General features: G+C 25.1%; 2 protein-coding genes across 2 annotated transcripts; one reads left to right on the plus strand and one right to left on the minus strand.

Moving 5' to 3' along the window:
- Window positions 1-3,428: 3,428 nt before the first annotated feature.
- Window positions 3,429-9,904, minus strand: LOC114122363 (THO complex subunit 1). The gene is made up of 14 exons (XM_027985004.2): window positions 9,673-9,904; window positions 9,499-9,566; window positions 9,357-9,436; window positions 8,901-9,202; window positions 7,911-8,006; window positions 7,688-7,823; window positions 7,294-7,399; window positions 6,989-7,209; window positions 6,781-6,910; window positions 6,542-6,708; window positions 6,331-6,480; window positions 5,387-5,537; window positions 4,040-4,279; window positions 3,429-3,720 (listed from the first exon to the last, which is right to left on the minus strand). Exons 2-14 carry the CDS (start codon window positions 9,529-9,531, stop codon window positions 3,562-3,564), a joined length of 1,971 nt encoding a protein of 656 aa, XP_027840805.2. The 5' UTR covers window positions 9,532-9,566; window positions 9,673-9,904; the 3' UTR covers window positions 3,429-3,561.
- A 167-nt stretch (window positions 9,905-10,071) lies between these two features.
- On the plus strand, window positions 10,072-13,540 carry LOC114122369 (adenosine 3'-phospho 5'-phosphosulfate transporter 2). Its single transcript, XM_027985010.2, has 7 exons — window positions 10,072-10,361; window positions 10,471-10,675; window positions 10,740-10,858; window positions 11,457-11,719; window positions 11,792-11,982; window positions 12,047-12,225; window positions 12,308-13,540. The coding sequence occupies exons 2-7, from the start codon at window positions 10,499-10,501 to the stop codon at window positions 12,456-12,458; spliced, it is 1,080 nt and encodes a 359-aa protein (XP_027840811.2). The 5' UTR covers window positions 10,072-10,361; window positions 10,471-10,498; the 3' UTR covers window positions 12,459-13,540.
- Window positions 13,541-15,171: the final 1,631 nt, after the last annotated feature.

Here is a 15,171-nt window from a genome sequence, read left to right on the forward strand (position 1 = left end):
TTTATTTAAAAATTAACAATACTAGCATATTTTTTTAATGCAGTATCTATGATGAATCTAAAAATTTATGTCCATCATACTTATTTTTTAGATCAGCGGTTCTCAAACTTTTTTTTTCGTACGTACACTTACAAAATAATAGGTAGGTGAATCAGTCCCATACCACTAATGACTAAAAATAGAACAATCCAAATTGTACAATTAAATAATTTACTTTTTAGTTAAATACATTTATTTTAAATTATAAGGCAGTATTAAAATACTAAAATATAATTGTTTTTATTTATTAGTTTTTTAAAATAAGATATGAATAAAATAAAAAAATTTCAATGAGGTCACAATCGAATATTTATTTTTAATTTTCTGTTCTACTACATGCAGCCTTCCGCGTACCACCATCATAGTAGTCTTTTACGTAGGTACCACAGTTTGAGAATCGCTGTTTTAGATTATACTTACAACTAAGGTAAGTACTTAAGCAATATTACACGTTTTTTTGTTATTTAAAAATTGCCATACGACTAAAATATTGTTATTTGCCCCTCAGTGATCCCAAATGAAATTTAAACAGGTGATTCTAAAAATAAAGCTATTCTTTGATTATTTGATTATGATAAAATAAATTGGGATATTTGTAGCTATTGGTAGTAATTGAGAGGAATTTGACTCAAATTTGAGATTGAAATAAGATGAAATAGAATAACAACTTTATTAAAATTACTAATGCATCAATTAAATTTAATTAACTGCATGAATTTATACTAAGTATATATATGTGTGTTAGTGTGTTATACACCTATACAGGTATATTCTAATTTCTATTGTATATAGTTATAGTCGTATATATAATATAGTGCAGCAGCAGTGTACTATTTCAGTTGTCAACAAGTTAACAAAAAAATAGTGCTCGTTCTTCTTAGCTTAATATGAATGTTTAAAATAAATAACATCACTATATTATATAAAACTAGTTACGTATGAACATACAGATAATTTTTTGTACAATATGTCAGTATATTATAGGTACAGTTTAAAACAAGTTTTGTTATAATACCTATATATAGTTTAAATTGAATGTATTTACTATTTAAATGGTTTTTGAAAATAGGTGATTTTCTATAAACTGTGTAAATTGACATAACGCATAATATAGATTTAAGTATATTAGGTAGGTTTGATAAATTATTATACTTACATGTACTTTAATATTTAATTAGATTAGTCAGTATAATCGTATAATCATAATACATATTTATATTCTTTAATAGAGATTATTAAAATCATATTATAATTAGATCAATAGATTTTATTTGAAGTCTTTACCTTCTTCTTGTCGTATCGGTCTTCATATTCCCTTCGCTCCCCCAATAAGCCGCAATTTGTATTGCTTTGTCTGAAATTTTATGCGTCAAAAAGTCTTCCTTTCTACACTTATTCGGTAATTGTGGGCATACAAACAGATGGTCCGCATCCTGCTCTCCACCACATTCGCATTTCCCATCATCTTTCAATCCCCATTTTTTCATATTACTCGCTGTCCTTCCAGTTTCCGTTCGTAATCTATTTAGTGTCTTCCATACCGACCATGGTAAGTGACTGCTGGTCGGTAAGCTTTCCTTCGGATCCTTCCATAGCAGTGAGTTATGCTCTTTCATTGCCTCCTTCCATAAGTCTATTCTCGTTGCTTCAGGTGTTTGTGATAGGCTAATTGTTGTCTTCAAAAAATTTTTCCTTGATTTGAGCCGGCTCCTCATGGTTTTATCTCCATATAGAGGATGTCTTAAGTCTGATTCTTGTTTTGTTTTCTCTACCCTTGCTGCCACCTCTCGCCTTATATTAGGGGGTGCTATACCGCATAATACTTGTAGGTACTTTCTGAACTGGTGTTGGTCTCAGGCACCCCGTAATTAATCTGTTAGTTACATTTAGGGCCACATCTACCTTTTTAGCATGTGCTGAGTTTCTCCATGCAGCACAAGCATATTCACCCGTCGAGTAACATAATGATAAGGCTGTCGTTCTCAAGACATGAGGGTCTGAGCCCCATTGAGAGCCAATCAGTTTTTGAAGCAAGCAGTTTCTTGTTCCTATTTTTTATTAGTTGTGTTGGTATATTATTAATAATCTTAATATTTTATTTTCATATCACGTATCCAGAACACTATTTGCCTCAATACAAAGATCACTAACCAATGACAGAACATTGATGTTAATGTACCTATATTAATAGTTATATGTACATCATTTCACATAACTATTTGTGCTTTGAATTGATTTTCAAGTACCTAGGTATATATTAAAGTATAATGCATAAAATATTTAATTAGTCTTTACCTAATCAATTAATTAAATATTTTATGCATTATACTTTAATATATACCTACTTGAAAATCAATTCAAAGCATGTTTGAGACTTTCTAGTATAGAGTGAAATAAAAAAAAAAAACCATATCTTTGAGATGTATGGTTTGATACCTCTATAGCAGAGGTTGGCAACCTTTTTGGTGTCAGGGGCCAAAAAATAAAAAAAAAAAATTTCACGAGCCATACACTTTATTTTATTTACAGTTTATCAACTAACATAAATACATAATGTGGTATTCCATATTTTTACACTAATTATAAATTGTAATCGCGGTTCGCATAAAATCGCTTCACAGGCCGTGTGTTACCGACCCTTCATCTATAGTATTGTAATTGTAGTTTAATTCTTTTATAATATACATTAAATTATATAATGATTGTACCCAGACATAGAAAATATCCACAATTCATAATACCAACTCGTGATTTTGAATACATTTGTGAAGACGAATGAACTTATATAAGTAATATCTACTTTACCTATCAGGGGCGTGCTCATGGGTGATGACGAGGGTGTCATATCCCTCCCCCCATGAACTTGTTTTCTTATGCATTTATACATTTTATGTCAATGACAATCAACAAAAAATACAGTTCATCCCTTCACCCCCCCCCTCATTGGAAAAAGTTGAGCATGTCCCTGGTTGTTCACTGGCGAAATATTATTTTTTTTAATAAATTCTTATAATAACTATTTTAAAATTAACAGGAAAAATGTAAGTAAATACAATTTTGATAATTCTTCTAGGTAGTTGTTAGCTCAACTCTGTAAGGGAAAATGTTTTACCATTTTTTTTTTTTTTCTGTATTCAATTTAAATTTAAATTTTATTCTTCTGGACAGATTTACAATGTGTTGTTTAAAACACATCAATATTAAAATTTCTTATAGTTCAACTGCAGTGACCTACCGAATAAAATTATGAATCTAAAATTCTAAACCAGCCAAGGACCCACTTAAATACAACATTGTATCTATATAAGTCGATCTAGCTGTTTAGGAGGGGGGAGTTTGAATACTTACACATGGAAAAAAGAAATATATATATAAAGATATATGAAATATAGATTTAAAACATATGTTTATTAATTAAATTAAAAATAAATATAATTTAATTATTTCTTAAGTCTTTTAAACACAAAATTACATTGAACATAGTAATTTCAGTATACAATATTATAATATTTAAATCGCTTATTAAGACTTAAGGATATTTGCTGCTTCAGTTAATTGAATCTCTTCCAAAATATAAATAAGATTTTCAGGCTTGGGATTTTCTGCATCTTCAACCCACACTTCCAGCAAATATGTGGCTTGATCTAAAGGTGTAGTTTTTATTGTTTTCACAAATTCAATCTAAAACCAAAATTAATAAGATTAAACAATATTTTGATAATATAGTGTATTACTTTTGATTTAACTAAACATACAGTATTTTATTTTCTAACAAAACATGCAATAAAATATATGTATACATACATGCGTATTAAGTTTTATATAACACAGAATACTTAAGAACTATAGTAATTAGAGACTAAATACTCATGTATATACATATTAATTTCAATCAAAGTATATTTTTATTAAACTTTGCAATTATGAATTATAAATAACAAGCTAAGTCTCAATAGGTTTTAAAAAGGCTACGTATAATTAAACATATTCATAATTTTACCTCATCTGGTTGGTAACCAAGTTTTTCAGCAAGTACATTCCATTTTTCACCTATTTTAGCAGCAACTTGATCAATAATTTGTTTAGAAATCTTATTTTTATCTTCCACTTCTATATTATTTTCATTTTCATTCTCATCTTGAATACCTTCAGCGATATCAACTTCTTCAGATTCAATAACAGATTCTTTTTTAAATTCTTTATTTGGTGATACACGTTTATCTGAACCTTGGTTGATAGACTAAAAAATTATATTGTTACTAATATTTTCAAAAGTAAATTTATGTTTAAAAAAAGGGGGGAAGTAGGTGTAGAATGTATCTCATAATAAAGTAATTCACTGTGTTGAATGTGTTGAATTTGAATTAATTAATTGATAATTACATACAAAAAGCAACTTTGAGCGAAAGTAAGTCTAAACTAACTAAGTATATTTTATGATATTTATGTTACAGAGCAAATCATGATAATAAAATAATTTAAATAAAATCAATCTGATAAAATAGAGGGATAAATAATGAGTAATGTTGAAGGTCACATATTCAAATATATTTTCTACCTAATTGGTAGGGCAAAAAGAGAATTATTTAAAAAAAACTTTTAATTAACCAACATTTTAAGTTCATTTTAATGTGATTTTAAATTTTTTTTAGAATTGGCCATTAACCAACTTTCCGTTTTTAAAATGCATTCACTTCACACTTACTATATATCAAGCATAAGTGATTACATTTTAATATCTATAAAAGGGGTGCTTGAACACCTTTTAAGATATGTGATAGCTGCCACTGTATAGTATGGACTATTAATGAGTCCCAATTTGTAGGAATGCGATGGAACAGGTCATGACCATTTTACTTAGAGAATGTGACTGATAGCACCTCTAATTTTCAGATATAGAAAACACAACTAGACAAGGAGGGTTTTGAATATTATTTTATACCTATAAAGTAAAGTATTGTGGAAGATTTACCGTTTCCAAAGTCCTCAATATAGAGGTGAATTTAAAAAGTTTAGGGATTAAATCAGAAATACAGACACAATGGGGGACCTGAGGTAAAATATTGTTAATGAAGCTAATCAATCAACATGCTCATTGTCAGTAATAGAAAGGAAATAATGATAAACTAAGTTTTGAGACAGTAAAAGGTTGGTTTGTTAAAACAATGGTGGATCTATTGATAGGTTATTGTTGCTGACAATTACTAGAAGACTTGCTTGGGAATCAGTACTAATAAGATAATTGCCAACTCCACTATATCATTCAGAATATTAAATGGTTATAAATTAAAATATTAATTATACATTAAATACATAAATCAAAAATAAATATTATACATATACTTACTACTTTTTCTTTACTCATTGTTTTTTTAATCATATTTTCTAGGTACTCAGATAATTTATGAATAGGATTATTACTTTGAGCAAAAAAATGTGGACTTTTACGAGCTAACAATCTTAGTGCACGCCATCCAAAATTGCCATCATTTACTTTTCTAAAATGAAAAATAAATACATTTAATAATTATTATATTATAAAATATTTACTTAGTACAAAGTAAAAACATAATTTAAGAAAAAGTTTATTATTTAAGGAGTAGTTTTTTGTGTAAATTCGTGTTTTTATTATAATAAGATATTTAAAATGTAATAAGAAATTATCAAGATTTAAATCATTCTATGGCACTAATTTTATTTAACATATTTTTACATATTTTACCATTTCATCATTCATACATTTTCAACCCATGTTGTAGTGAAAGAAAACAGCCATTTATCAGTATAATGTCATGATTTATATACAAGAAGTTATTTCAAAATTAGATCTAGAAATTACTATAGCTATTGGAAAAGCTCAAAATATTATACAAAATGAAACATTGAAAAATAATAAAATTTCATTTCAGTAAATTTTAGTTTTATTGCGCAAATAATTATCAAATTAGCAATAAAAAAATTAAAACTCGTAAGTATAAATAGATGTTGTAAAAAAGCAAATTCATGCCGTTACAGAAAAAAATCTAAGCTATATTGATTTTAAAACCATCAATGAAATTATAATTTGATAGACACTCTTTTAACAATTTTGAATCATAGCTTTCAGATATTATGAGATTCAAATAAGCTCCAATTACATTGGTTGATGGGACGATCGTTAGCCATTTTAAAAATATTTTAGAACTAATTGGCAACATTTAACATTCAACGATTAAAAAAAATTGTAATTATTTCAATTGAGTAAATATACACAATTGAAAAATATTATAATTAATAAATAAGTTAGATTACTTGTATTGATTTTCAATACACAATTCTGGATCCAATTGCTCAAATGCTTCCTGGAAAAATGAATCAAATGATGGTAAAAAATCTCGTTCTGGTCCTTTACAAGCTTCTAAATTATCTGGCTTTAAATTCCATAGTTTTGTTAATTCAGGGCTAAATATTAAATAAAATGTTACAAAATTTGAAAAAAAAAAAATATGTAACAACGACTTACTCTCCAAGAAACACTTTATTATTAGCAGTCATGTTTTTTATAACATCCCCTAAATTTCTTCGAAGTCTTCGTTTGGGTGCAGGCATATCAGTTTGATCACTAGTAGGTGGTCTTTTTGTTACTTCTGGGCAACCATCATTTTTCCATTTATTCCATTGTTCTTCTCTCTAGAACAAAATTTCAAATATATATTATGCGATGATATAAATTGATTTATGAAATATAAAACAATGATTTACCTGTAATATATTTTTTACTACTTCAGAAAATCTGACACCATCAGGTGGTGTATTATTAATTAATTCATAAATAGTGGTAATAGAATTTTTAATCCATTCTTGTTGTTCTGGTTTAATCTTGAAATTATCACTAAAATCAAAAATAATTAGGAAGTTATTAAATACAAATTCTTAATATTAGTTAAATTTTAATAACTTTCATACTAACAGTTTAAATTTTACAGGAGCGTCCAAATACTGGAAAAGCAATAAGAATTGTAAAAGAATATAACGCCTAAAATTTACATCACTTAATTGCAATTCTAATAATTTTTGATTTGTCAAGTATTTTGGAAAGTAATGCATATTTTGTTCAACACTTTCATTATCCATTCTATTAACATGTTCCAATTTATGACTTTGAAAAGTTGAAAAAATGAAATCTGTATGCTAAATCACAAAAATAATGTAATTATTTATAGCGATCTAACCATTGAAATAGTTATGTAAGAGATTATTTAAAAAATAACTAACAGAGATAAACAATTTCCAATGTTCAGCTTTGTAACATTGATTAGGATTCCTAAAGTAATCTTGCAATGACCAAAATTTTAAGTATAGATTTTTATCAACATTCACTCTGTAAAAATTATAAGTTAATAACATTTTATAATACAGAACATAATTATTAAAACTAATAACTAAGGTTTAAATTAATTTGAATTTATAATGGGTTAAATTTATAAATATATATTATATAGGTACATAATATTATATATAAGTTCAATTACTAGTACCCTGCAAATACAGTTGGCTAAGTATCAGTGACATTTTATTTAAGACAAAGATTATAATTATAAAATATCTAAATGGTTAAATATCACCAAACACAAACATATTTTAGTTAGATTATAGTTAAAATGCATACTTTTCAATTATAATATCTGATTTAGCTTCATCTTCAGGAATTGAATCTTCTTGCATATCTTCAGTTTGATCAAAATGGTTTTCATCTAAATATTCAGTTACATTCTCTAAATTAAATTCACTTACAATATTTAGACCTAAAATATTACAAAAAAAAAAAAAAATAAATAAATGAATAAGATATTAATTATTATAATTAGTTTGAAAATGAAAAATTGCTTAACCTGATCGTTCAGAAAAAGGAAAAAACTTGGCTAAAAATAATAATATACGCCCACAAAATACTGTATTCCGTGATCTAGATAATCGCCGTAAAAGATCTAAAATAAAATAGGATCATCAATATTAGTATATTTGGATTGTTTTTTCCAAATAAATATAGAATATAAGATAATAATTAATGGTAATCCGTTTTTAATTTAATAATACATAATAATAAACATAAATAATATACAAACTATATTATCCAAATGTAAGTATCTGGATAGTATTCAAACACATATTTATTTATTTTAATAATTAATTATAATACAAATATAAACTTTTAAATATTATCAAGTATAATGCAATATAGTAAATTATATAAATTTGAAACAAAGCTATAAACCCTTACAAGTTTCAAAGAATCTATTGATATAACTTTACTGAAAATAGTTTAATAGTAATTAAATTTAAAGAGGACAAAGAAAAAAAGAAAGATACATTAAATTTTAAATACATTATAGATAAATTAATTATTGATGCTTTCGTTAGTTTTATATAATATTTAAATGATTATTTGGTACATATTGTATGGAACTGTGGAAGCATATTAGAAATCACTAACTAATTTTAGTATTTAAATAAGTTAAAAACACTTAATGAGGTTAATGAGATTAATTCATATAGTTAAATACTAGATTATTTATTTCACAGTATTAATTAATATTTTAGCCAAGACTTTTTGTATAATCATAATCACAGCTTTAGTCATTTATTCTTTAAAAATGTCTTATTTTTGACTAAGAATATTTTTATTTCTTAGACTTTCTCCATAACACTGTACAATTTATACTTGTATGTTATAGTAAATAAATTTTTTTCACTTAAATAAAATAGCTTCCATTTTGTAGAAATTTATACATGCACTTCTGCTGAAAATATTTTTTTTGCATATGTACCTTACCTCTAAATTTTTAATAACATAATAAATTAAATTAAAAATAAAATATTACCATTGCACATTCGTAATAAATTGTTCTTGCATGCCATAAAAAATTGGGGCTCTTTAAGAACGTTTACATTAGATTCCACATGATCAAACATTTTTTCACAAACATCCATTGTGGTTACATCAAACATATCTGATAATATAACTACTGGCATAATAGCAGTACACATTTCATTCCGTACAAGATCAATTGTAAATGATGTCCACATATTACAAACATCATATAAATTTGATGGCTTTGATAATACTATGTCTAAAACATAACATCTTAATACTTGATCTAAAATTGAACGTCTATCTGCATCACTAATTAAACAATAAAAAAATTGTTGTAAGTATTGTAACTCCTTGGATAAGTAGTAATATTTGAAAAAAATTATTTTCCAAATGATAATGATTTTATTATCATTAGTAAATTAATTGTATATTAAAAACATATAATATTCTGTATTTAATTTACCTAAGACTGAAATAATTATTTTCCTGTACAATTTTTTTAATAGAAGTAATTGTTGTAGTACTTGGTTCCTTAAGAATATTCTAAAACATAAAAATATTACATTAAGTATTTAATCAAATTAGTTTCCGATATGTATGCTTACTTTCAATTCTTCTCGAAATTTACTAACAGACATGATGTATGACTTCCAGCAAGTTAGGTAAGTTTTACCTAAGAGAAAATTGATAATATGGTAATGGTATAATTTATATACAACTTAACATAAAAAAATAAATAATAAGATTATTATTTGGATCTAAAAGATGTAGGAACTTACAATAAAAATATCAGTTTACTGCGTACTAAATATTACTTCAACAAATTTAAAAATAATAAATTAATAAACACTATGTATTATTAGTAATACTGTAAAAATGGCCAAAGTATATTTTAATTTATAAGATTAATAACATCATACTACCATAGCCATGACTGTAATTAGTAATTATTAACTATACCAAAAAATTGAAATTACAGTTTTGGACATTTCGGTAATCACTAATCAAACAGTTATACATTTATAATCAGTATTCGGTGAATAGTAAATATTAAAATATAAACAACACAATTTATTATTCTTATGAGAAATTTGTTCACACTGGTTTATCACATCGTTGTTGTGGTATTAAACGATGATTGAATGATACTATTTTCTGTTTGCTGATATCAATTATCAAACGAATTTCGCCGGACCTAGACGCGCTATGCCACTGTGGCAGATAACTATTAACTAATATTAATTAATAATTATTAACTAATTTAAACTAACTTTATGGCAGATATTCGTTAATAATTATTAATAAATGAATTAAAATTAAATTATACATATTATATTTATATATAATTGTAAATACAAATGTCATTTAAAATATTTGTATAAGAAATTAAACGGTTTGTTTTCATTTAATATAATGTCTGATTTAGTACTTATTATTAGAGATACTGCTTAATGCCTACCTATCAACTGTAAGTTATATTAATCAATAGAGTAATTAATTATTACTATACTTAAAAAATGTAAAAAATGTTCACAGTAATAGATATAAAATATTAATTACCTATGTTGTTTTCCCAGATATAAAAGACCAACTTAGTATAGTTGAATGGAAGCCAAAATTAACATTAATGATTCTGGAAATACAGAATTATTACCTAGTAAAAAGGAAGAATCATCAAGAAAACTCCTATGGGTTGATATAAGTCATTTTTCAGAACTGTGGCAGTTTTTAATATGTTCATTAGTTGTATTCATTTTTTTTATACCTTATGGATACTTACAAGTAAATTTTATTTTATAATTTTAATAATATATGTCCATACTATATTTAAATAATTTTTTTTTAGGAAGCAATATTTGCAATCAAAGGTTTTAAGCCATTTGGATGGTATCTAACTTTGGTACAATTTTTTAATTATTCAATTTTTGGATTAATAGAAAGTCAATTCAATAATACTCAACGAAGGTAATCAAATACCTACATAATAGGCAATTTAAGTATCAAAACCTAAAACAAAGTTTACCTACATTATTAAACAAACTAATTATTAACAACTAAACAAATAGTTTATATAACCTAATATTTATAGAATAATTATTTTAGTTTAATTTATTAGTTATTATAACCTGTCCAATTTACTCTGTCACTTAACTAATATTATGATTTTTTTTTTAAAAAACCGTAATTTGCAAATTATATTACATTGAAAAAATAACATAAACATAATTATGGACAAACCTAAAGAGTGGTCATATGATAGTTTTTAAGTATAATATACTTTGTGGATCACTTTTTTATAAATAAAATTATTGTCATGTTCAAAGATAAACTATACAAATTATAATTGCAGATCACAAGTTTTATAAAGATAGGTATCATAAAAAATAAAAAAAGGTGTAACCCTAAACAATCATTTCTATGTAGAAAAAAGTTAACATTAAATAATAAATTTTAATTATAAGATTGCAAAAAAATTATAAATGTAAATAATTAGTAGTAGGTATATTAAAATGGATTTAATAAACTATAATTTTAATTATTTTTATTTTATAATTGTTTTTAGGATACCATTAGTCTTGTATCTTTTATTAGGACTGATATTATTAGGTTCAATGGGGTTTTCAAATGCTTCACTTGGTTACTTAAATTATCCGACACAAGTTATATTTAAATGTTGCAAACTAATACCAGTCATGATTGGTGGAATATTAGTACAACAAAAAGTGTATAAAGCTATTGATATAGTAGCAGCATCATGTATGTGTGCAGGATTAATATTGTTTACCTTAGCTGATAATAAAGTGTCTCCAGATTTCAATCTTATAGGTAAATTGTATTTTTATTTTATAATATTTTATACGAGATATTAACTAACAAATTATGTTTCTTGTATTTTAGGTATAATTTTGATAAGTTCTGCACTATTTTGTGATGCACTCATAGGAAATTTTCAAGAAAAAATGATGAAAAAACATAGTGCATCCAATGCAGAAATTGTTCTATATTCCTACTTTGTAGGATTTGTATATTTGTTATTTATATTGTTAATTAGTGGACAACTAAGAGATGGAACAGAATTCTGCATTCAGGTTGAAATATAGAAATTAAATTAAAATTGTATATATTATTGTTTTAAATTTTTTCAATTAGTAGAATCCAGTGACTTATGTATACATATTTTTGTTTTCACTCTCTGGATTTTTTGGAGTTCAAGCTGTACTTGCTTTGATTAGAACTTGTGGTGCTTTAGTTGCTGTAACTGTAACTACATGTCGGAAAGCTGTTACAATTGTGATATCATTTTTATTGTTTTCAAAGCCCTTTACATTTCAGTAAGAATATTTCATATTTAAAATAATATAAAATGAAGCTATTTACTAATTAATTTATTATTGTTCTTTTTTCTTTTTTTAGATATGTTTGGGCTGGATTACTAATTGTGTTAGGAATTTATTTAAATGTTTTGGGAAAAACAAATCAGTTTGACTCAAAAATGATTTTTATGAATTCGAATAAAGTATTTGGAAATTTAAGAAAACGAAGAAAATCACCGATGATAGTTTGATTTCTAGAATAATAATTTACTTAAAATAACTACTTAAATTTAATAAAAACAACCATGCATTTCTTTGTATTGTATAAATTTAACAAGTATCGATTTAGTAGAATTTTTAGTATAAAAAAGTTTTTATTTATTATCAGAACTTTATAAATTTTTTAACTACCTACTTAATAAAATTGATTATAAATCAAATATAAGTTTTTGTATATTATTGATGCATAGTGACTAATATAAGCAATCTAATTTTCAATAGGGACAACCCATCAAATCAAATATTATAAAACAAGCTTATCATGCAAACAAATTCATAGAAATAAAAAATAAAAAATCAATAAAATTGGAAAATAATTAAAAGCTAAAAATATTTCTAAATTTGTTGTGTCTATACCCCTGACTATAGTCGGTAAAATAAGGACAGGGGTGGAGTGGCCCACGGGCAACCAGGAAATTTCCCGGTGGCCTGGATTGCTTATACAAAATGTGGCTCATTTATTTCTATTCAATAATTTTGTGATGCATTTAATTTTTGGTTATAAATGTGTAATTTTTGAGTTAAAATTAGAAGAATAATAAAAAAAAATAATAAATGATAAGTTCAACTAATAGGGTTATTAATAACTTATTATCATTCCATATTAGGTAGGTATTATTGAATATTATAATTCTGTAAATAATTTTTTTTTTTTTAAATGTTTGGTTTTCATATTTTGATTTATTAGTACTTATGTAATTTTGAACTATATTATAGTCTGTATAGTTTCACAATTTTAAATTTTCTTTTTTTATATATAATAATAAAAAATTACAGTATTTTCTACCCTTAAATATCTAAAAAATAGATTGAAAAATTCAATGGCAAACGATAATCTAGAAGCATTTATGTTGATGTCTGTAGAAAAATCAATCCTTATAGAACTAGATAATGATATTATAATTATTGAACTGGGTTCTAAAAGTAATCTTTTAAGTAAATTATTATTGTAATAACATTAACAATTATTATTTGTTAAATATATTGCATGTTATTGCTTCTTAATAAGTATAAGTTTTGATACTAAATAAGAGGACATGCTAAACATTGTTAAGTATATGTTATTTTTTTTTGAAACCTTAAATATTATACCGTTTAATTTGTAGATTATTTTCAGCCAAAATCAAATAAAACAATTAACTTTTAGTTAAAAAATTCCAAAAGATTGGTGGCAAAAACATAATTCACTAAAAAATATATAAAAATGTGTTCATCATAAATTAATATATTAGTATAAAAGGACCTTTAATATTACAATAATTTACAGTGAAACTGAAAACAATAAAAGAATACATATGTGATGAGTGATCATTGATCAGTATTTTGTGTACATTGATTAGACATAAACAATTCTATAAATGCATTCAAAAAAAAAATTATTATGTTAATGTACGTATGCCATAGGGCTAATATAAAAAAGTGGCCTGAAAATATCGGTGTGCCCGATAAGAATTTTGAAGCCACTCTGCCCCTGGATAAGGAACCATCGACCAGTAGCAACAACTTAATTTTATAATATTATTATTGTGTTTATTTGCTCAAAGTATAATATAATTATAGTTAACACCATAAGTTATTAGTAACACGAATTAACATAATATATAATAGGTACTTAATAGTTAATACTTAATAATATTATATAGTAATATAGTTATAGTAAGGCACTATAGTGATCTTTATAGGGCCCTAGTTATAGCACATAGAATAAATACCTATAGTTATAGTATATCTATTAATTCGTATTTCGTGGTTATTAGGTAACTGTATCAGCAACATAACGTCATAATATGGACATAACTAATAACTATTATATATTTGAAAAGATTTAGGTAAGACTCATCATTATTTTATTTATTACCTACTTACATTTTTACAACCTGTGCGTTTTGATTTTATAATAAATCCAACTCAAGTAGCATCGTACCATACTAGGTAAGAATCACACAAAACACATTCCGATCCTATGTTATGGTTATGAACAGGGCATATCCACGTTGAATTTTTTTTTTTTTGACTTTTATTACATTTAATATGGCTTTCTAATTTCTATGCATCTTTGGTGCAGTAAGGTCTTATGGTATGGATATCGATGTCTTTTTTCATAATAATGTTGCAAATATTTTCATGGCGACATTCAATACCCTTCTCCTCTATTATGTATTTGTATTTTCTAACTTGATCGACCACTTTTATTTTGGTAAGCTATTCCATTATAAATTTTTTTTAATTTTAAAATGTTTCTGCGCAAATGCAATAGATTTACTAATGGCTCGTTTTTTAGGAAAACCTATTGATGTTAATGCAGCTCCCTTTAGTCTCCCGAGTCATTTTACTTTTTTTGGCAATTTGAAATCCAATAGCACAATATCATATCCAGTTTCCAAAGAGTTTATTGTATTAATTTGACCTATGTTATTACTTAGGTGTCGTGTATCTATTGTTCGCACAAAAATCTCAAAATACTTATAAAACAGTATGAATGTAACTGTACTTACAGAAAACAATTATTTACAATACATCGATACTTTATAGTTTAAATAAATAAAAATAATCTTACTTTTTCAACTGATCATCGATATAACAATAGGTACTAGATTAATATCTAATATAAAAGTATCAATTATGCGTCATGCACAAAAAAGAACAAAATCCACATAGTTATATAGGTATCAGCAGGACCGTATT

The sequence above is a fragment of the Aphis gossypii genome, chromosome 3 (assembly GCF_020184175.1).
Source record: "Aphis gossypii isolate Hap1 chromosome 3, ASM2018417v2, whole genome shotgun sequence".
NCBI classification, from domain to species: Eukaryota; Metazoa; Arthropoda; class Insecta; order Hemiptera; family Aphididae; genus Aphis; species Aphis gossypii.

Bases quoted from the DNA above. Each gene is read 5' to 3' on its own strand.
- LOC114122369 (XM_027985010.2), top strand. From the start codon at position 10,499: ATGGAAGCCAAAATTAACATTAATGATTCTGGAAATACAGAATTATTA. The intron at 11,720-11,791 runs GTAAATTGTATT...CTTGTATTTTAG, and splicing joins TCCAGATTTCAATCTTATAG to GTATAATTTTGATAAGTTCT. The intron at 12,226-12,307 runs GTAAGAATATTT...TTCTTTTTTTAG, and splicing joins TCAAAGCCCTTTACATTTCA to ATATGTTTGGGCTGGATTAC.
- LOC114122363 (XM_027985004.2), bottom strand. From the start codon at position 9,531: ATGTCTGTTAGTAAATTTCGAGAAGAATTGAAA. The intron at 8,007-8,900 runs GTAATATTTTAT...ATTTTATTTTAG, and splicing joins TTTATTACGAATGTGCAATG to ATCTTTTACGGCGATTATCT. The intron at 3,721-4,039 runs GTAAAATTATGA...TTTTGGTTTTAG, and splicing joins TTGGTTACCAACCAGATGAG to ATTGAATTTGTGAAAACAAT.